Raw genomic sequence first — 22,522 nt, 5'->3', positions numbered from 1 at the left:
CCTGTTTGAACTAGAGGTTATCTTTAAAATAAATCCAATCTTGATTTAAAAGTTTCTAGTGATGAAGAATCTCACCACCTTTAGTAAATTGTTCCAATGGTTAAATCACTCTATTAGTAAATTGCACCTTATTTCCAGTCTGATTTTGACAAGCTTCAATTTCCAGCCACTAAATGTTGTTACAGTAAAAGTTTTGTTATCCAGCATGTTGAGGGAATGGAGAGTGCTGGTAAGTCAAAAATTCCGGTTAACTAATAGAGAGGAAGTTTGGGTGTGGGAGGGGGCTCAGGATTGGGCGGTGGGTGGGGTGTGTGTGCAGGCTCTGGGAAGGAGTTTGGGTAAAGGAGGGGGCACGGGACAGGGGCATGGCAAGGGCTTTTGGGGTGCTGGATCCGGGAGGTGCTCACCTCGGATGGCTCCCTGGAAGTGGCAGCATGTCCCTGCTGCTCCTAGGCGGAGGTGCGGCCCCCACAGCTCGCACTGACCACAGTTCCCAGCCAATGGGAGCTCCGGAGCCAGCGCTCGGGACAGGGGTAGTGCCCAGCACCCCCGTGGCCGTTCCTCTGCCTGGGAGCAGCAGGGACATGTCACCACTTCCAGGAGCCATGCGGAGCCACGCAGGGAGCCTGCTGGCCCTGCACCAACCGGACTTTTAATAGCCTCGTCAGCGGTGCTGATCGGCACTGCCAGGATCCCTTTTTGACCAGGTGTACGGTGAAAAAACGGACACCTGGCAACCCTATTGAAGATCAGAAATGCCAATTAATAGAGTTTTCCGGTTGATAAAGATACAGTAAAATCTGTGTTTTCTGGCAATCTGTCTGCTAGAAGAAGAGCCCTATCAAAATTTCTGTTCCCCATCCATAAATTGATCAAAATCACCCCTTAACCCTCTCTTTGATAAGCTAAACAAATGAAACTTCTTGAATCTCTCCTAAAAGGCACGCTTACCAAATCTTTTATAATTCTCAGAGCTCTTCTTTGAACCCTCTCCAATTTTTCAACGTCTTTCTTGAAGTATGAATGCCAGACTGGACACAGTATTCCATCAATGTTGAATACAGAGATAATATAATCTCCCTAACTCCTACTTATTGAAACACTACAAAGGTTTTCTATATTAGCTGTGCTAAAAAGCTGCAAAGCAGCATTACTAAAACAACAAGGCTAGACAATTAAACCAAGAGAAAGAATTACAGGGAAAAATAATTCATAAAGATTAATCTAGTAGTAGAGAAATTTAGTATATACAGATAATCATTTTTCCAATTAAAAATGATAAGAGATTAGAGACATTTGATAATTTCTGTACAGTAAAACAAAGATGTTTTGATATGAAATTTAAAATAAAGTTTACTAGTTGATCTATGACACAAACCTCACTTGTCTTTTGTGTTTCTTTGGAATCTTCTTCAGGATGCTCATATTTCTTTTCCCAACTATCTTCAACATGCCTAAATAGATAGTCAAAGCATTAGAAAAATGTCGTAACAATTTAGTCTAACTCATCGACTCACAGATGATCAGTTTTTAAACTAAGAAAAAATAGACATTTGCACACTAAAGCATCTAACAAGAACTTGCTGCATAACCTTGGGCAAGTCATTTAACACAGTAAGCTTGTTTCTCCATATGCAAAACGGCGACAATACTTACCTACTTCACAGATGTGCTGTGAAGATTAATGTCTGTGCAGTGCTTTGAAATGTAAAGTACTACACAAGTATTAGTACTGTTAAGTATGACTAGGTGTCCCCTGTAACTTGGATGAGCAAAGAGGACCACTGCACAGGCGAAAACAAACATCCCTCCCTGTATCCTTACTCTACTGCTTTCTACAGAAAAGAATTTTTAAAATACTGAATTGATATTCCACAAACTTGGCTTCTTATGTATGTCTCGAGACTTAAAAATCAAGCCAAATCTGGAGACTGTACTGATACTCTTTGTAAGGATGCATAAAACATTCCAGTTTGCGCTGCACCATGCATTGGGAGGAAGGAATGCAAGTCAAAATAGGGAAAGAACATGTTAAAGAATATTTAGATGAATTAAATGCATTTAAGTCAGCAGGGGTTGATGAAATACAGCTTAAGGAACTAGCTGAAGCAATCTCAGAAGCCTTAGCAATTACCTTTGAGAAGTCATGGAGAATGGGTGAAGTCCCCAGGTATAGGAGAAGGGAAAACATAGGTACCTATCTTAAAATAAGAGGACTCGGGGAATTATATATTTGTCAGCCTAACTTCACCACATGGAAAGATACTGGAACAAAATTATAAAACAATCAATTTGTAAACACCTAAAGGATAGGGTAATAAGTAATAACCATGCCAAACTGATCTAATACGTTTCTGTGACAGGGTTACTGGCCTAGTGGATGGGGTGGGCTGGGGGGAGCTGTGGACATGATACATCTTGGTTTTAGCAAGGCTTCTCACACAGTTGCATTTTCATAAGCAAACAAGGGAAATGTGGTCTAGATTAAATTAGCATATTGCAGGTGCACAACTGGTTGAAAGACTCAAGTGTACTCAAGAGCGTTTTCAGTAGGTTTCTGTCAAACCGGGAGGACATATCTAATAGGGTCCCGAAAGGGTCTGTCTTGGATTTAGTACTATTGACTATTTTAATTAATTATCTGGATAGTGGAGCGGAGAGCATTTTATAAAATCTGTGGATGAAATCAAGGGATTGCTAGCACTTTACAGGACAGATTAGAATTTACAACAACCCTGACAAGTTGTAGAATTAATCTGAAACCAACAAGGTGAAATTCAATAGAGACACTTAAGAAGGAAAGAATTCCAATGCACAACTACAAAATTGGGAATAACTTGCTACGTGTGGTTCTGTTGCAAAGGATCTGGGGGTTATAGTGGACCATAAATTGAATATAAACCAACAGTGCAATGCAGTTGCGAAAAGCGCTAATATAATTCAGGGGTGTATTAAAGAGGAGGGCTATATGCAAGACAAAGGAGGTACTTGTCCCACTCTGCTTGGTACTGGTGAGGCCTCCACTGGAATACTGTGTTCAGTTCTGGGTGCCAAACTTTAAGAAAGATGTGGACAGATTAGAGAGTTCATAGGAGAGCAACGAAAATGATAAAAGGTTTAGAAAACCTTACCCATGAGGAAGAGTTAAAAAAACTGGGCATGTTTAGGCTTGAGAAAGACAACTGAGGAGGGAACTGTTAATAGTCTTCAAATGTGTTAAGAGCTGTTATAAAGAGAACTGTGATCAATTGGTCTTCATCTCCATGAAAATAGGACAAGAAATAGTGAGCTTAATCTGCAGCAAGGAAGATTTAGGTTAGATATTAGGAAAAAAACTTTCTAACTGTAAGGGTAGTTATGCTTTAGAATGGGCTTCTATAGGAGGCTGCAGAATCCTCATCATTGTCAAACCTGTTTTTTAAAACCTCCAAACACTTGTCAGGGATGGTCTAAGTATCCTTGGTCCTGTCTTGGCACAGGGGGCTAAACTAGATCAGGGGTTCTCAATCTCTCTCTCTCTCTCTCTGAGGTCCCCCCAACATATTATAAAAACTCCATGGCCCATATCTGCCATATATAAAAGCCAGGGTTAGCATTAGAGGGTAGCAATCAGCCCCATGCCGCCCCACGAAGCTAAGTTGCTCAGGCTTCAGCTTCAGCCCTAGGTGGTGGGGCTCAGGGCCCCAGGCTTCAGCCCCATGGCATGGGGCTTCAGCTTTCTGCCCTTGGCCCCAGAAAAATCGAATACTGGCCCTGCTTGGTGGCTCCCCTGAAACCTGCTTGCAGCCCCCAAGGGGGTCCCAGAACCCTGGCTGAGAACCACTGGACTAGATGACCTCTTAAGGTCTCTGAGTCCTACATTTTTATGGTTCTATGACTATATTAATTAATACATAATTTATATTAAAACAATTAGTAAGGCATAAGCCCAAGGGGAAAGAATTAAAGTACAAATCTCAGGCTTAACTCTCCACTTCATGATTACCAAGTGGTGAATTTCTCAGCCTCAATTACACCTCATACACTTTTATTTTCATTGTATGTTTTAAACTGAAAGTTTGTGAAAGGTTAAAAGAAATATACATAATCAGGCAATGAATTAGTCTGGTTGCGTTATCGATTGAATTGACAGTGGAAGACCATTAATTCACTTCGGCATACTTCACTGGTTAATTCACTCTTCCCACACCCACCGTGCTCAGAGGCATTTAGGACTGGAGAGAGAAACCAAGAGAGAGAGAGGTGGTGAGCTGGGGGCTGGAAGTCTGACATTAGAAGGATCACAAAAACACACACTTAAATGCACATAAAAAAAAAGGTCATCAGAGGCATTCAGAATACACACTTTAATTTTACTGTAACATAGCAGGAACTGGCTACTAGGGTGTTATCAATACATTAAACTAGAAGCATAGTAGTTAAATGGGAAAACCCCATGATAAATTAAAATAAATATCTTAAATATAAATAAATAAATAAATAAATAAATAAATCACATTTTTTGGTCTCAAATTAAGCTTACATCCCCCAAATATTATTGCATGCTTTAAGGGGAAATTGTTATAATAGGTATGTGGCGACTGCAAAAATGAAGAGAAGTTATTTTATAAGCAAAAGTGAGTATGTATTAATCTAATTTCTTTAAAAACAAATATAAGGAATACCTTGAATCTCTTTTTCTTTTCCTGCTCAGGGCTACTTTTTTTTCTAAAAACTTCTGTTCTTTAAGAACATCCTTAATGCTGGTACCAGTAAGTTTCATTTCAAAATCTTTTGTTGAAGAATCTTCCAAGTTCAGGCCACTTTTACCTAAAATATACAACAAACAGTTACGGTGTTTGAGAAGCACATATTTTTATTATTTTTGTAAGTGACATTGTAAACAGTTTGGAAATTACCAATCCTGTTTTTTGTTATGTTTCAGGAATGTCACTGTGGACATGACAAAGTTACATATGGAATTTTGCACAATATTTTAGTTACTACAGTACTTAGTTATAATATTATGAGTGAAATTCTGGCCATATTGAAGTCAACTGCAAAACTCCCAATGACTTCAATGGAACCAGAATTTCACCTTATTTGGTTAACACACCCAAGTCTAACTTGTAATTTTACCATCACTTTCAGCACCCTGACTCCCACTTTTCAGAGACTTTGTTTTCTCAGCAGCTTTCTGTTTACGCTTCTCCTCAAGTCTCTCTCTATTAATCTGCCTCCTTAAGAGTCTCTCTTCTTTTTCTCTGGCCTGCAGACAGAAAAACAATGAAAAAGGTGATTTATTTGTATCATTAAACCAAATGAAGAATGATGGAAGTTGTTAAAAAAAAATAAAAAACGTTATACAAGTAAATTTCTACACCTTGGCAGAATTCAGCGTTTCAGTATAAGAGCAAAAAAAAAAATCAATAAGTTCTCGAATAGTGCTGTTTACAGTTTACAAAGTGCTGTACAAACTTTAGTTAAAAGTAAACCTCATAAAATACTTTGAGATATTAACCCCTTCCCGAGCCTATAAGGTTTTATCCCCATTCTGCAAGTGGAGAATGAGCAGGCACGGAGGTTATGATTCCATGTCAGAGACTACGTTAATACTAGGATGTTCCTGGTTCCCAGCCCCAATTTCAGTCCACTAGACAAGGCTACCTCCACTTTCAAATAACTTTACAATTCTTTTCTTTCATCCCTCAACTCTTGTTGTACATAAGAATTACATGGCCACACCCAGAGCCCAGTTTAACCCAGCAGTATTGTGGTGCTGAAACCCAGACAAGCTGCATAAAATGGAAGTCCAGCAAGCCAGTCTATCCTGGAAAGGTTAGGGGATGGGAGTGGGGTGGTAGAGGATGAGAAACTCAATAGATTTGCTGGTTGAGATGGGAAGGTTTTACCCCATTCTACAGGTGAAGAAACAGGCACAAAGACTTTGAGACTTGCTCCAAGAACATGTCCATAACATGTAAATGAGAGCCCAGCCCTCCAACCCGGCCAACGTGTACACCTGAACAGCTCTCCCCCCTCATGCTGGTCAGAGACAGCAGGAATTACTGCAGCTGAAGGGCTGTACTAACTGCATCACATGGAAGAAGAGTGAGGAAGATGGTTGGGGCCAAACAGGTACCAGTTCTTGTTATATATTAAAGATATGTACAATCCACCTTGATAGATGGTGGTAGGTAGATCAGGGATTTCTTCTCTTTCCCCTTCCCTCAACTGGCAGAGTACACTCAGCTTGCTGGCCCCAGACTCCCCTATCTGTGCAGTCTCTTTCACTTCATTCTTCTCCAAATTACTCAGTTAGCCAAAATAGAACCCATCCTTTGCTGAGATGTTGGGAAGACACCGCACACTCAGTGCTTCATCTGACATTATCATCAGCCAGAGTTTGTTGTAAAACAGGAGGAGCTGGATAGTTAGATAAGCCAGTAGTTCTCAAAATGACTGTCAATGGATCACTGCCATGAAATATTGACAGATCACATGGTGCTGGAGACAGTCTATGGAAGTATCAGCGGCGTCCAGGAAAAAAAAAAATTAATAAAGGGCATAATTTTTGTATTGAGAAAACAATCAGATGGAGTTAAAATGTTAATAGTGATTGTATTGAAACTTACAATAGACTGACGGTGTTGCTCTACAGTCCGTTCATCATCGGAATCACTGTAGTACTTGGAGTACAGAAAAGGCTTGTGAACATATGCATGACGGACAGGTTTGGCTTTTCCATCGCAAACTTCATTAGTCTGAGGCTTTGTTTTACTCTGATTGTTCTTCTCTTCTTCATCTAGTCAGTAAAAAAGCGGACGTAAATTTAAGTGACATTGTTATAATAAAATTTAAGCTTGGTAAAAACGAACTTCCATAAAAAGACCAAACAGAAATGTTTCCTTTAAAAAAAATGGTTTCAGAGAGATTCCAATTCAGTGTTTACAGCCAAATGTTACTGAAGTATGAGAAGTGATCAATCCATTCACATTGTCGAGAGAAAAATGCAAAATATAAATAAACTGCATAAAGTGAGAGAAGCAATTAGATCTAAAAATTCATTCCATTTTGGTACTATAAAGGTGTCATTTAACATAGTTAAGGACATTTAACATAGTTAAGGGAAAGGCTTCAACAGCTCCCAGAGCCTTTCACTGCAGCAAGGAAAGGCTCCAGCAGTGGGGTGCTGGCAGAGTCATTCCCTGGTGCCTTCTCCCTGCCAGAATCTTTTCCTACAGCAGAGAAAGACTCCAGCAGTTCCCTGTGGTGGGGAAAGGCACTGGCAGCAGGGAGACAGCAGGACACTACACTGCTAAAAACAGCAGTCAACAGAATTTTCTCCTGGGTAGGATTGACTGCTTTGGAACCATTTCGGTAGTCTTCTGTAAGCCTGACATCACTAAAAACAGCAGTGTTGCATGTTTATCTACATGCAGATGTAGATAAGGGAGACACAGGCTTGAGGAAATAGACATCTTGTAGGATATGTACTCAGGTACATACCCACACCTTCAGGCATGTCTCTACTCAATTCACCTAAGCTGTGCTCACAATCTACACTGCTATTTATATTCATACTAAGGGGAGCAACCTATGTATGCACTCCCCATGCTGCAGAAAGAAGCATGCAGTGCAGATGTGCATTTACACAAATTTCACATAAAAGGGAAAAAAATAATAAAACAGCACAAAAATCAGAAGGCATTTTTATGAAGTGTTACCACTACATCTTGAAATAATATACAAAAAATAATTTTAAAAGTACTGGACTATATAAATATTTTTTATTTTAAAATGCCAAATTATCTATTTTGACTATTATTTACTAACAGCAGAAATGCTATGAATTCCACCCCCAAAAGAAATATTCTCTATTATCACCCTACACATGTATGATAAAATATACTTCAAAATAGATCAGTCTGTAAGGTACTATGTATTCAAATGGCAGGGAAATACACCAGCCAGGATATTGCTAACAAATGTATTCTTTTTATATTATTTTTACCATCTGATGTGATCTCTCCTTCTTCAGTGCTATCGGAAACCACAGCTTCCTCTTCACTTTCTTCTTCAAAGGAAGAGAGGTCACTGGTATGGACAGAGCTAACAGTGATATCACTGAGTAAATCCACGTCTGAATCCTCCAAGATATGTTCTTTAAAAAAAAAAAAAAGAAGAAAAAAGAGTCATACCATGCAACTTATCAAACCAATGTGTTTAGCTCATTTCCTAAGAAAAGTTTGTCATTTTTAAAACTCTGGTACACAGGAGAGAGACATTATTTCTGAACCCAGTTTGAATTATAGACCAAATGTTTGCTTTAACCACAAGTATAACCCCACTGACTACAATGGAGCTATTCACATTGTGTTAGTAAGGTAAGCAAGATTTAGGCTTCTCTTACAAGTCCACCTGTTCAGATGAGGGTTCTGGCCTTTGTGGGGGAAAGCTAGCATTACTGTTGACTTTATACTCTTACTGTTCCATGGCTAGTTAAAGGGGACTACAGTTAACAATATTATTGGCCCAACATCTTTTCACTTTCTAAATTCACCTTTGAAAACCTCCACACCAATACAAAATGTCCCTCCATCCCACAATATTTTTTAAGTTGCCTTTTCTATACCTTCTTTTACACCTTCTGTTATCTTGTGTTTACTGCTGCTTTTTTCAGGAGCCAACTGTTTTACTGATTCTGCCTCTCTCTCTTTCACTTGCTTCTCTTCTTTTGCTTTTAAGGCATCATCATTCTTCTTTGAATGGTCAAACTTCTTGTCATTCTTTTCTTTTTTCTCTTTTTTTCTTTCCCCTTTCTCGGTGCTCTCTGGTTTCCTGTCACCTTTATCTGTTAATTTACTTTTCTGGTCATCACTTTCCTGTAGAATTTCTTTGCTTGGATGAATTAAATTGTTAACATCTTTTGTTGAATTTTTGATTTCTTCACTTGGACAGGGGAGTTCATTTAAATCTTCACACTTTGCAACTGCTTCACTTCCTTCTGAAGAATCACAAATGGGTTTCTCTTGGTCTGGCAAGTCTTGCTCTCTCTCTGTGCTACCATCAACACTCTGTTGAGATGAGAATCTTTTTGAAGTTCTGTCACTGTTCTTGGAATTTGTATTCTCTGTTGAAGCCCTGGCAGCACTTGCTTCCTGGTTAAGAGAAGTTATTGTTTCCAAAATGGACATGGCGTCACTAGCTACATTAGCACTAGGAGCAGTAGTAGAAACACCTTAAAGAATTAGAAAAGAAATAAAACGTTTTAGCTAACCAAGTTTTCCATAACATTTGTTAAAAAGAAATATTTCTACACTGACTGGTTATTATTTTTGAAGGGGAAGGACTTTTCAAATTAAACTCGAATCTCAGAAGTCTGTTAAGAGAAAAATTGAATAATTAGACTATTATAATACATATGCAGAAGGGACAGAATTAAGGTATCTTAAGGACAGCCTAAATGCCCAAAAATCTTTCCAAACAAAAAAACTGCATTAAGACAGTTACATCTCAGTACATAATTGGCTACTCATCTTTCATAGCCTAGATCCTACTTGATCCTGTTGTGAACGTCAGTATTTAACTTTGAGATTGTCACTTCTAGGACAGACTGATTTCCTTGTAACTTCAAGTAGTAGTGAAATTGTGATAAGTGTCGCCTCTTCTCCTCACCCCTCAAAGCAGCAACAAATCGGTATCCTGGGCTGTTCTCTCTCACAAAGCTCATCTTACTGACACCTCAAATATTTAGTGTTAACAGCAGAACTAGTGATGATCAATAATACCACTTGCCAAGAGGAGAAAACCAGGTAGAAAACAGACAACATAGAGTAATGGCAAAATACCTTGTACTGTGATGGAAACATCTGCTTTTTCCTCACTAGGGGCTGTACTGGGGCTTGCTTCCTCTTTGTGATTTAATGTGGCTAAAAACTCATGAACAGCTTTTTCCACCTGAGGTCTGAATGTGTGGTTGATCTTTGGATCCACAACCTGAGAAATAATTCTGTCAATTCCAGACTCCAACATTCCAGACCTGAAACAAAATCATTTTAATATTTAAATATAAGGAAATTTATTCCCACAAGCTACCTTAAACAGATCTGGTTTATCTAAAGGGTGTTCCTTCCACACACACAACTTCCAATAAAGCACTAAGTTCTCAGAAAGTAACTTTTTTTCACTTGCTTCAGGAACCCCCATAGTGGACTTGTGTCTAGGTAGTACTCAAAACGTCTATCAACACACACAGGAATAAACAGTTCCTGTCCAAAAAAAAGCTTGCAGAATATGAAAGATAGTAATAAAAGCTATACTACCATGCCATCAATAGCTAACTTCTTGTAGGCACTGCGATAATAGTGGGTTTTGGGCAGGGACTTAGATAAGAGGGTATTTATCTTTATAAATCAGTTTGAGGAGGGTATTCCATGCAGAAGGGGCACCCTGGAATGTGTCAGCACTATATCATTTGTCTTCATAATCCCAATGTCAAGATTTCTCAGTATGGCATTAGGTGACAGCTACTAAACAGTGGAGTTCAGATAATTAACTTACCTGTATTTAAATCGAAAGGTTAAGTGTTGAATCAGTTAGCTTCCTAATGGCCTATCTTTTGTTCATCACACTCTAGAAAACTGCATAGGCTGTCTGTGGCTACACCTCACTTAACACCATAAATGGAAACCAGGTCTCATCAAGTCTGAATTACAAAACACTTGTCTTTGCACTATCCTCAAGTGCTGATTCCTACAACTAACTTGTGCAACAGGTGGCAAAGGCTCACTATTTACACAGCCAGTACTTTTGTTCTCAAGTTTCTCATCTGTCACTAAAGTTGACAGGAAGACACCCCTAATCTACACATGTTAGTCTGGAGTAACATTAGGCTGCTTCTTATATTAGTGTATCTGGCAACACTAGGCAGAGGAGAATGAGGTAAATGTGTTTATGGCACAAAGTGTGGTCACTGTAAATGCTTATTCTAAGTTATTTGGATATGACTGTTTACCAGCAATCTTACAAAACTTTTTGCTGTCTATAGAAATCATGTCTGTCTAAGAATTCTTGTTTTGTGAACATGACTTTGAGTAACTGACTTGTGCTTCTACATACATGGATTATCATATCCACAATCCTATTAATAACCAAATATTTAACCCACAAAACCTAACAACAACTAGTAACTTGCTGAATCACCTACTTATGAGGTAGCAGTAGTGCTAGAATCCCTACATGTGAGGCTATTACAACATATCACACGACTGACTTTAACTATTATAATCTGATGCAATGCCAACCCTTCAAGCTAAGAAAATATTCTCTCTTCGTAGAAGTTGTGGAACTTCTTTGTCTAATTAGGTTTCCATTCACCTGTCATTGGAGGTTTCCATTCACCTTTTAAAACAGCAGAATATTAACTCAACTTGTGACTTACTTGAGAACCTGCTGCCTAATATTATTTCTCAGCTGATTCTTATTGAGATGAGGACTCCAAGTGTGAGTTGCCAGGTGGTTGGAAACAAAGTTGTCAACACGTTGTCTCAGATTTTGATAGGCAGGCTAAAATGGCAAAAAAAGTGAGAATAGATGTTAAAAAAAAAAGAAGAAGAGGTGCTTTAAACTCATTTTCCTAATAACAAGAGCTGAGAAACTTAAAAAAAACAACCCTAGATCTTAACTGCTGAGTCGATACAAATACCAGGACACAGTCTGCCATCCTCTGATGGGCAAAGACCATCTACAGAAACCTATTTACCTATAACCGTTTTATGACCCGTATTGGAAGCATGTTTATATAACCTACATAAACAACATGTTCTTCTAAAACCAGGGCCCACTGACCAGCCTCTCTAAACAAACGGCAGGATCTTAGTGAAGTCAGTCACTGGTAACTGATTTCGAGGGGAGCACACCGGAGAGCTCATTCCTTGGGCAGGCAGAACATGGAACCGCCACGGATCTGTCGCTAACGAGGATGTCAGCGGTCTAGCGCAAGAGGCAAAGCGCTGATGTGCGGCTGCGATGTGTCCCCTGCCCATGGGGAGCGATATTCCCCGGACACTCTAGCCAGGCAGGAGTCTCCGCAACGCTGCGAACAGCCGCCGGCTCCGTGCCCTGGGCAGCCCTGCCTCGCCTCCGGCAACGCTCGCGGCTCACCTGAGCGGACCCTGCTGCGCGCCTCGAGGAGACAGCCAGCCAGCCGGCCGGCCCCCCTCCCCCGACCGGGGCGGCCCCAGCCCAGCCAGCGGAGGCGGATGTTCCCGCAGAGCCGGGGCAGGTCTGTGTCCCTCACCCCCTCCTCAGACCTGCCCCGCCCCGTACCTTGGTGTCCACGTCGGCCAGGCAGTCTCGGCGGAACTGGTCGAACAGCCCCTGGCTCTTCAGGTGATTAACGATCACGGACACCAGCTCAGGCTCCACCGCGCCGCCCCCTCCGGAGGCCCCGGGCAGCGGCGGCTGCTGCTGTGGGGGCGGAGGAGGAGGCGGTGGCGGCGGGGGCTGGGGCTGCGGGTTACTGGCCATGGGGGGACCGGGGCCTTCAGAGAGCGCGGGCGGCTGCCGGCTCCGCTGCCCAGGCTCCAGGCAAAGGCTGGTTACCGAGTAGCAGCCGCGGCAACTCTGACCCCGGAAGTGAAAGGGAACGGAGGGAGGAAGCGAGAGACAACGAGCGGGGAGGAGCAGTGACCGAGAGCGGCGCCACGGCTGCGGGTAGGGGCTGATTCGCACAGTGAGAGGGGCGCTGCTACTAGCCCTTTAAGGGACGATGGGGAGGAGCGGCCGTTGCCCCTGGTCCCACGGCGGGAACATCCGAGCCGAACTCTCCGGCTCTGGCCTCCCCAGGCGCAGCCCCATCGCTGCGCGCAGCAGCGCCGTCTTTACCAGCCGGTTGAGCTAGCGGCGCTTCCAATCCCCGCCCCGCCCCTGCCTCTGCCTGCCACGATGCGGGTCGCCGGGATGCCCTGGCAGCGCGCACCGGAGAGAAATAGGAGGGGGTGGGACGACTGGTTCTGAGCATGCGCCAGTGAAGTGAGCATGCTCAGTAGCGGCTGCTGAAGCCGCTGCCTTCACGCTGCCCTGGCTTGGGAATTGCTGCTCGAGCGGCAGGTCTCCGGGGCGAGGGGCCCGAAGCGGTGGCCCAGGCTGGCCAGACACCTGGAGGCGGGGGAGGGGGGTTCGGAGCTGGGGTTGAGCGCGGGGTGCAGGCCGGGCGGAGGGGCTGCCCCCATTGCAGGGCAGCGCATCCCAATGCCTAGACCAGGCAGCTCTGCCCTGTGCTGAGCGGGTCACGGAGACGTGTCCTACCTGCCCTCCCGCCATCCCGCTGGAAATGAGCGTGGCCACTGTTTAAACGCGCCCCGTGTCAGTGTCTGTGTCTGTCTGTATAAAGCCTCGTCGCGCTTCACAGATGTGTCGGAGCTGCATTTCTCACTGCCTGAATTGGCCTGCCCCTTTCATCGCCGGGAAGTCAAGTTTCGCTCCTTTAAGTTCTTTATTTTTAAACTGTTATTTTTATTACTCTTAGCACTTCATTCACCTTCCTTAACCCATGGCAGAGGAATGTCATTGTGCTGTTTAGATGATATTTTAGGAGCAATAATCATTTTAAAATATTCATAGTTGCTAGTAGGTTCAGCAATCACATCTCAGTGTTTCTAGTGTAGCACTTCCTGTTTATATTCTTTTTAATTCTGTTTTAATTAGTTTTTAATTCTGTTTTTTTTAATACACCGGTGTATTCTTTAGGATCATATCACATCAAGGCTGACTGATTTCCAGGGTTGATGTCAAACTTAAGTTTCCTTTAATCCACCAGTCAAAATTGCTTTTGTCAACTGTTATTTTGCCTTGCTATCCAGCACCCTCCTCCTTTGCCACTGGTGTGTAGAATATGGTTCGCAAACAGTCTCTACAGGCCAGGTTTTTAAAGGTTGTCAATGTCTCAATGCTTTTGAAAGTCCCACTAGTCACCTAAATACCTTTAAAAATCTGGCCCAGAGGGCACTATACTATCTTCTGTGAAATCCTTCTCAAACTTAAATTTCTATTGTAATTTTTTCTAAATATAAGTATACAACCACAAGTATTCAAAAATCATGAGTTATGCTCCCAAAAGTCAGAAAATTAAATACATTTTAGGTTCTTTTAATTTGCCTTTTTGTTTCTGAGCCTTTAGGCGGCACTAGCTTCATACTTTTTCCATTACCTCTCCCAAAGAATCCATATACCTACAACAGTTGTACATTCCTATAACATTCAGAGCTGTTTTAGACTTCCAGTAAGATGTGTTTTTTTCTCTGCGCCCGTTGTAAATGAAAACTTATTAAAAACCCTTATTTCTGTAAGTAATTTGCCATCCTGCAAACACTGAAGTGCACACTTCACTCTTTTATTGCTTCATTGGTTACATACATAAATGTTAAAATTTCTACTGAATTGTTTATGGATATTTTAATTTCATAGCCTTTTATGTATGCTTCATATTTTGATGTGATATATTTTAGTGATGTTCTTCATTTTGACAAGTTTACTGCTCTGTGCTGCCAAAATCAAGGATTTTTAAAAAAATGAATTATCCTTTTCCTCCTTTGCATTGGTTGGATAAGGGGGAGGGGGGCGGGCATGGAGCTGACCTCACCTAATTTGCCTTTTGTTGAAACTAACGGGTCCTATCTCTACCATGTTTTTACAGTGGGATAGCTAATGTATGTTAGTTACCCCATGGTAAAAACTCACGTTCTCTTAGCACTGAGGACACAGACTATATTAAATGAACCATTATTATTCATTGCTTGACCACTCTGATGCTGATTGTGTGGCTACTCCTTTGCCAGTAGAGAGATTTATATCTGAGGCCACGGTTATGCTAGACAGTTTACAGTGGGGAAACTGCAGCAATGCAGCTGCGCTACTGTAAACTCTCTAAATGTAACAGCTCTGTGCTGACAGGAGAAAGCTCTTCCATCGGTTTAACTACGCCAGCCCCGTGAGCAGCAGTAGCTATGTCAGCAGAACAACCTCTCCCACCAGCATAGTACTGTCTACACCAGCCCTTAGCTTGATGTAACTTGTGTTGCTCAGGGAGAGTGGCTTTTTCATATCCCTGAGCAACATAAGTTAATCTGCAGTAAGTGTTAGTGTAGACATAGCCTGAATATCCATAGACCCCATTTATGCAGGTGTCATGGAAAATCAGTTGAAAGCATTTTATACTAAAGAAATTAAGATATCCTCCCCCTATTCTCTTCCCTTATTGAGTGACTATCTAGATGGTATGACAGTAAAGGTGTGAAGTTAAGGTGCATAAGTTACAGTGCAACACCAACAGCCCCTGGTCATTGGTGGGTGGGATTGAAGCTGAGATCTCTGGAGCTTAGTGCATGAGCCGCTACCACGTGAGCAAAAAGCCAGCTGGGTGTTAGCTAAGGCTGTAGAGCAGACTCATTTTATCTCTCCCTCCCCCTCTCTCCAAGTGGTCTCGGTGCCACTAGATGGGCTAGGAACACCACACCCAGGAGGTGTGTGGGTTACAACAGCATCTTAAACCTGTGTGGACGCTCTCATTCAGAAGTAAAGTGGCCATTTGTTGAGTTTACACCTTTCTTACATTATGATGATAATATTAATTAATCCATTATTGTGATAGCCACAAAGTTGTGGAGACACAGCCTGATAGGCTGCAACAAAAATAATTTCAGCTTACCTAAAACATTGTGATGTTGTGTCTCAGTGCATCTGCAGAGTGTAGGACTGATCACCTGGTCCAGAAACATCCATAAATGGTGTGGCAGTCACAGGCGCTGACTTACCAATGTGCCGGGGGGGCGGTGCTTGACCCCTGGCTCTGCCCCAGGCCTCGCCTCTGCCCACACCCCTCTCTTTCCACCCTCTCCCCCCAGCACACTGCATCCTCACTGCTCCCCCTATCCCCCTCCGAGCCTCCTGAACGCTGTGAAACAGCTGATCGCGACGGGCAGGAGGTGTGGGGAGGGAGGGGGAGGCGCTGATCAACAGGGCCCGCAGGCAGGCAGGAGGCACTGCGGGGAGGGGGAGGACCTGCCAGTGGATGCCCAGCACCCATCATTTTTTCCATGTTGGTGCTTCAGCCCCAGAGCACCCCACAGAGTTGGTGCCTATGGTGGCAATTACTACATGTGCTCTGTATTGTTTCTGAAGCTGTATAGGATGTTTTTATTGTAGGCAAGCCACTTGGGCAGTGTGATGGACTGTATCCCTGTATTCACCCCTGTACCCCTATATTCACACTATTGTAATAATCTTTGTACAAGGTATGCTTGTGAGGTATCATTTCAAAGCTCCTAATTTTCTTGTCATTATTGTCCTGGTAAAATGTGTGGCATCATTGTATGTGAAGTTATAAGATTCTACTTGGTGGTGTTACTAAAATATTTTCCACGTCTGGGGAGTGGACAAACCAGTTCCTCAGAGACAAAGGGCAAGCTGACACCTCAGCTTAGTGTAAACAAGGTCAATAGGCAATTACTTGCTAAGTGGAAAGGGGACAAGGGTGAAAAATCTACTTAGCAAAGAAGCAGCATGGAGTCCCCGTCCATGCAGTCACCTGTCACCATGCTCCCAGCCAGAAATGGTTCTCCAAGGGAAGACAGGACTATAAAAAGAAGGGGCAGACACCCCAATGTACCCCCCATCCTCCTCACTCTCTATCCATCGATTCACTGCACCCGAAGGAACAAAGGAAGCAGCCATTAAATAGAAGAAGGGGTCCTGGCCTAAGAAGTTTGGCCAGTAAGACTGTTCAGAGCATGTGATGAGAAAAACTTAGATTAGGCACTAGTTACTTATCTTTATTTCTTGTAACCATTTTTAACTTTTATGCTTCATTACTTGTACTCACAATATCTATCTTTTTTGTAGTTAATAAACTTGTTTTATTGTTTTATCTAATACAGTATGTTTAAATGAAGTGTTTGAGAAGCTCCATTTGGGGTAACAAGATACCGGTAGATGCATATCATTTCTGTTAATTAAATGATGGATTTTTTATAAGCTTGTATTGTTCAGGAGAAGGCTGAACAGGACATATGTTTCTGGGGAAAAATCTGGGACTGGGAGTGTGCTGGAGTCACCCTGCAATGTAATTCAGGCTGGTAAGAGACTAGGAGTGATTCGTAGGCTGCAGATGCGCACAAAGTTGGGAGTGACTTACATGGTGGTGGTTATTTTGTGAACAGTCCTGATTGGAGGCTACAGCGGCAAAGCAGTGTCAAGGGCACCCCAGATTAGAGGGCAGGGGTGGCACAGATACTCACTAGTCTGTATTGTACCTCAGATATGTCACAGCAGGTCACGCCTTATTTACTCACCTTATAACAGAAAATCAGAGTTTTAGGAGTGGGGGAAATTTTATAAATATCTGCTGAAGACAGCCCTTTCACATCAGTGGCTTATTGATGCACGCGCATGCACATATCTGCTGTTGGATGATTTTTCTGACAACACAGAAATGTTTTGAAAATGAGAATGCTGATAGTCTTACAAAGATCTGAAGAAGCTATGCATGTATGCTACATACTGTGGCCACTTTATAAAATCAGAAATGTGTGGCTGGAAGGGGGACCTTGAAAAGTCATAAAGTCCAGCCCACTGCACTGAGGCAAGACCAAGTAAACCTAGACCATCCCTGACAAGTTTTTGTCAAACTTGTTTTTGAAACCCTGAATGGAAGGAGATTCTACAACCTCCCTTAGAAGCCCATTCCGGAGCTCAACTACTCTTATAATTTGAAAGATTTTCCTAATATCTAACCTAAATCTCCCTTGCTGCAAATTAAGCCCATTATTTCTTGTCCTATCCTCAATGAACATGTTACCCCAAATTTTGGACCCAAGGTACTTCAATATTGGTCTGCCTATAATTCTAAATTGATTTGTTAATTTAGCTGCCCCCTCCCTGCAGGTATTTTGAGTCATCCTCCTGAACTTTGTTCAACCCTTGTTTCTGATTTGCTATTGGTCAATTTAGTCTGTGTCCTCCATTTGGGAATTCCTAATAGAAAATAATAGCGGTAGCCATGTTGGATTTTTAACTATAAACTATCATTAATTATAATTTCCCTAAAGCATCTAGCCTACTAACACTACCTTTGAAATGCTAACTGGGAGAGGTGAATTGTTATGATGTTTCTCACCCCTTCCCCTCTCCTGGCTGTCAGTATCTCCATGAGAGGTTTCAGAGTAGCAGCTGTGTTAGTCTGTATCCATAAAAAGAACAGGAGAACTTGTGGCACCTTAGAGACTAACAAATTTATTTCAGCATGAGCTTTCGTGGGCTACAGCTCACTTCTTCGGATGCATAGAGTGGAACACACAGACAGAAGATATTTATACATGGTGATGCAAACTACCCAGAAGTTAAGCAAGTGAAAAAGAAAGGAAAAGAAAGACTGGTAACACTCCCCTCCTTGCTGGTATGATAAACTCATTTATCTATCCAGCATTTTCATAATCCAGTGAGTTGAATGAGCGTGGGGTCTTGTCCAGAGCAGACTCAAGGCTTTCCTTTGCCGGAAACCAAGCCATCATATCTTCATACTGGCACAATCCCTCATCACCCTCAATTCTCACTTTGGTTACACTCCTTGGTGTTTCTTAATAATTCCTTTTCAGGTAGGGGATCTGCATGTACTTTAGTTTGAATTTTCACTTGACCCAGTATACCAGGACAATAAGTGTAATTATCATTAAAATTTGGAATGCTAAGACTACTACAATTGGATGAAAAACTACATTAAAGAATCCCATTGCTGTGGGGGACCGTCCTAAAAACACTTCCCACCATCTATGTCTGGTATCACTTCCTATATGCTCAATACTTGTTCAGTTTTCTTAGTGGAAGGGTGGACAGTGATCATAACTTTCTGTGCATTCTCCTGATCCTTTTGTAACTGTCTTTGTAATTCAGGATGATCCATCACTTACCTAACTAAATTTATGTTTAATCCTAAAGGGATTGGGTTAATTCTCTCATATCTGATATTGATCTTTAATTTCCTCACTCTCAATTTTGGGTAGTGCAGACTTGAAATCGCATCCACTCACTGAGGTAACATTATACAAGCACTTGTTTTTATAAAGGTTGTGTGTTACATTGTATATGTAATTTTTTTCAAATAATGTGCACCAACTTCTAATATATACACATTTTCTTCCAACATATACAACAATTGAACCATTAAATGGAAAAGGATCTAATTGGTAATGGCATTTTCCTCTTTCTTCATTTAAACATATGTCATAATGTTGAATTGCATCATTACTACAAAGATATCCAATTCCTCCTTCTTCCATACAAACCTCAAGTTCCACAGTTTTCCATGTCTGATTCTACTTTATTGCCCAAAGTTTATGTTCAATTGGTTGCATTACACTTGCGTTAATTTTTAACCCAAGTGATAATTGGAGATATCCATTTAATATAGGCTTAAGACATCATAATTATGAATGTGGTTGCTTGGTTTAATTGAGGATTGTATGTAGAGTTTACCATCCTCCACCAGGAGTATAATCTCTTCTTGGCTTCAGAGGCATGTTTCCACATAATGATTCTTATTTCAAGAGGAAAAATACCATTCATTCCATTTCTTACAATATCCTTACCACATCATTTGTCCAAGTTTGTGCCTGTATACATGCTAAAGCTAAGGATACATTGTCTTGCAATACCTCTACTGTCTTTAGAGTAGTCAAATGATCTTTTCCCAGACAGGAAGCAAATTCATGATAAAATGATGACTAACACTCATATCATTCAGAGATGATGGTAAAGGTTTTGAAATTGCTCCCAAATGTTGCCCCTGAATTTAATTTATTGGCCAATACCTAGGTATCTATGCTGTTTAACACACCTAAGCCTGTACCTGTTCCTCCTAATATTGTACCCATCAAATCTCTTCTCATTCTATCGGTTGGAGTTCTCAGTTGAAGTTGAGTTTCCATCCACTTTTTCCAACCCTCAAATATGGGTTAGTGTACTTTTTACATTGAGGATTTTGGCATGAAATATTCATATGTTCTAAGTCTACCATTACTTTCTTTAGAGAATAGGTGGGATCTATTATCAACTGTTTCTTGATATCCTCTTTCACAACATAGAGACCAATGCCCGTTGACTCTGGTTTAGATATCCATGTAAAAGAGAAAGGATAACTAAAGTGAGGACCATTCATTCTCCAAGTCCCACTTCCTCGTCTTCTAGTATATTTACAGTACCTTCACAGCAATAATGAAATAAAATACTAATAGTAAGTACACCTCTACCCCGATATAACGTGACCCGATATAACCTGAATTCGGATATAACACGGTAAAGCAGCGGTGCTTGGGTGGTGCTTTAAAGGGCCGGGGGCTCTCTGCTGCTTTACCTCATTATATCGGAATTCGGGTTATATCGGGTCACGTTATATCGGGGTAGAGGTGTACTTACTATTAGTATTGTTAACCTTATTATTAAACTTTAACTTATCTCTTATTACACTTATTTTCTATCTTATACTCTATACTTATAACTACTCTTATTACTCTACCTAATATCTATTAATATTTGCACCTTCTATATCATACTTTTCTTATTCTTGCTTCTTATTGTCCTATTCAACATTCCATAGTACTTTTGCTTTTATATCTATCAATTTAACCTTCTTATAATATCTGTACCAATGAATCCTCTGTTACCGACTCCAAGATTCACTAAATCAAATTATACATTTTCTATTCGTTGAATACCTATGTCAATAGACAGAGGAATCCTTAACGGAATAAATATTTGTTCTCCCAATAGTCCGATAAGTGCGTACATATCCCCTGACATATATCATGTCATATTTTTATCTATTCCCATATGTCCATTATCATGTACCAGTGAGATCATTTCAGTTTTAATTTCTTTTGGAACTGTCCCTACAGTCAGTTAGTGCTGGGAGCTAGGCAACCAAAACACCCCCACTGAATGTTAGTAAGGGGGCAACAGTCCCCTTACACAACACTTGCTACCCTGAAAGCCCCTAGTATATTAGCTGACTTCAGAGACTGCCTTTTACTTTTTTTGTTTTGTTAGTTCAGTCGTTTCATTTAAGTTCTATCGGAGCTCTAGGATGAACATATCCAGTCCTGTGACATATTGCTGTTTAATGTGTGAATTTGTTCCAACACTACTTCTGACACCTCAGTCTCTAACAGTGTCTCATCTTCTTACCTGAAAAGATTAGGTCTGTTGTAGTTATTTCTGGCTTCCTCTGAGGTGAAGGAAAGAAAATCCATTTTGCTTCTTTGCAATGTCCTTATTCTCCCTGATTACTCTCTTTACTGCCTGGTACATACACACTGACTTTTATTTCCCCCCGGGTGTCCTCCACCCTTGCCCCGCTCCGAGGCCCCACTCTCACTCTTCCTCTTCTCACTCTTGTTCCAACCCCTCCCTTGAGGCCCCCACCCACCCCCGCTCTTTGCCCTTCCCCAGCTGCCAAACAGCTGGTCAGTGGCACCTCTGAATGGTGGGTGCTGAGCACCCACTATTTTATTTTCTGTGGGTGCTTGAGCCCTGGAGCACCCATGGAGTCAGCACCCATGCCCTGGGGCTTAATGGACCCACTAATACTCTTGCAGGCTTCTTGCTTGTGATATTCTTATCTTCCCAAATAAATGTAACTATGCTGAAACAGAATCAGGTTGTGGCACTCGTCTGAACCCTTAAAATAGCTCTCTAAACTTTTGAGACTTACTTGAGGACCTGCTGCCTCATTACTGTGCAGCTGGCTCTTACTGAAGTACAAGCTCCATGCAAATTGCCAGATAGCCATAAAACAGCATAAAAATAAATGCTTCCAGAAAATTCTTAAACCTTATCTTTGAAGGCATTTTGCTTCTATGCTGTGTTTGGAACGGAACATAAGAACATAAGAACATAAGAAAGGCCGTACCGGGTCAGACCAAAGGTCCATCTAGCCCAGTATCTGTCTACCGACAGTGGCCAATGCCAGGTGCCCCTGAGGGAGTGAACCTAAAAGGCAACGATCAAGTGATCTCTCTCCTGCCATCCATCTCCATCCTCTGTCGAACAGAGGCTAGGGACACCATTCTTACCCATCCTGGCTAATAGCCATTTATGGACTTAGCCACCATGAATTTATCCAGTCCCCTTTTAAACATTGTTATAGTCCTAGCCTTCACAACCTCCTCAGGTAAGGAGTTCCACAAGTTGACTGTGCGCTGCGTGAAGAAGAGCTTCCTTTTATTTGTTTTAAACCTGCTGCCTATTAATTTCATTTGGTGACCCCTAGTTCTTGTATTATGGGAATAAGTAAATAACTTTTCTTTATCCACTTTCTCAACATCACTCATGATTTTATATACCTCTATCATGTCCCCCCTTAGTCTTCTCTTTTCCAAACTGAAGAGTCCTAGCCTCTTTAATCTTACCTCATATGGGACCCTCTCTAAACCCCTAATCATTTTAGTTGCTCTTTTCTGAACCTTTTCTAGTGCTAGAATATCTTTTTTGA

At 41.5% G+C, this 22,522-nt stretch overlaps 1 protein-coding gene across 2 annotated transcripts in view; it reads right to left on the bottom strand.

The window, feature by feature from the left end:
- BOD1L1 (biorientation of chromosomes in cell division 1 like 1) overlaps window positions 1-12,510 on the bottom strand; it is a 51,112-nt gene extending 38,602 nt beyond the window's left edge. For both annotated transcript variants that reach the window (XM_045019021.1, XM_045019022.1), the window contains exons 1-9: window positions 12,310-12,510; window positions 11,423-11,547; window positions 9,831-10,021; window positions 8,615-9,220; window positions 7,994-8,143; window positions 6,615-6,784; window positions 5,119-5,248; window positions 4,665-4,809; window positions 1,379-1,454 (exon numbers count right to left, since the gene is read on the bottom strand). In XM_045019021.1, coding sequence (XP_044874956.1) covers window positions 1,379-1,454; window positions 4,665-4,809; window positions 5,119-5,248; window positions 6,615-6,784; window positions 7,994-8,143; window positions 8,615-9,220; window positions 9,831-10,021; window positions 11,423-11,547; window positions 12,310-12,510 — 1,794 coding nt within the window. The remainder of the gene's footprint in view (window positions 1-1,378; window positions 1,455-4,664; window positions 4,810-5,118; window positions 5,249-6,614; window positions 6,785-7,993; window positions 8,144-8,614; window positions 9,221-9,830; window positions 10,022-11,422; window positions 11,548-12,309) is intronic.
- Between the last annotated feature and the right edge of the window lie 10,012 nt (window positions 12,511-22,522).

The sequence above is a fragment of the Mauremys mutica genome, chromosome 5 (genome assembly GCF_020497125.1).
Source record: "Mauremys mutica isolate MM-2020 ecotype Southern chromosome 5, ASM2049712v1, whole genome shotgun sequence".
Taxonomy (NCBI): domain Eukaryota; kingdom Metazoa; phylum Chordata; order Testudines; family Geoemydidae; genus Mauremys; species Mauremys mutica.
Note: the sequence above shows the minus strand (reverse complement) of the source record. Positions and strands in the feature narration are given on the sequence as shown.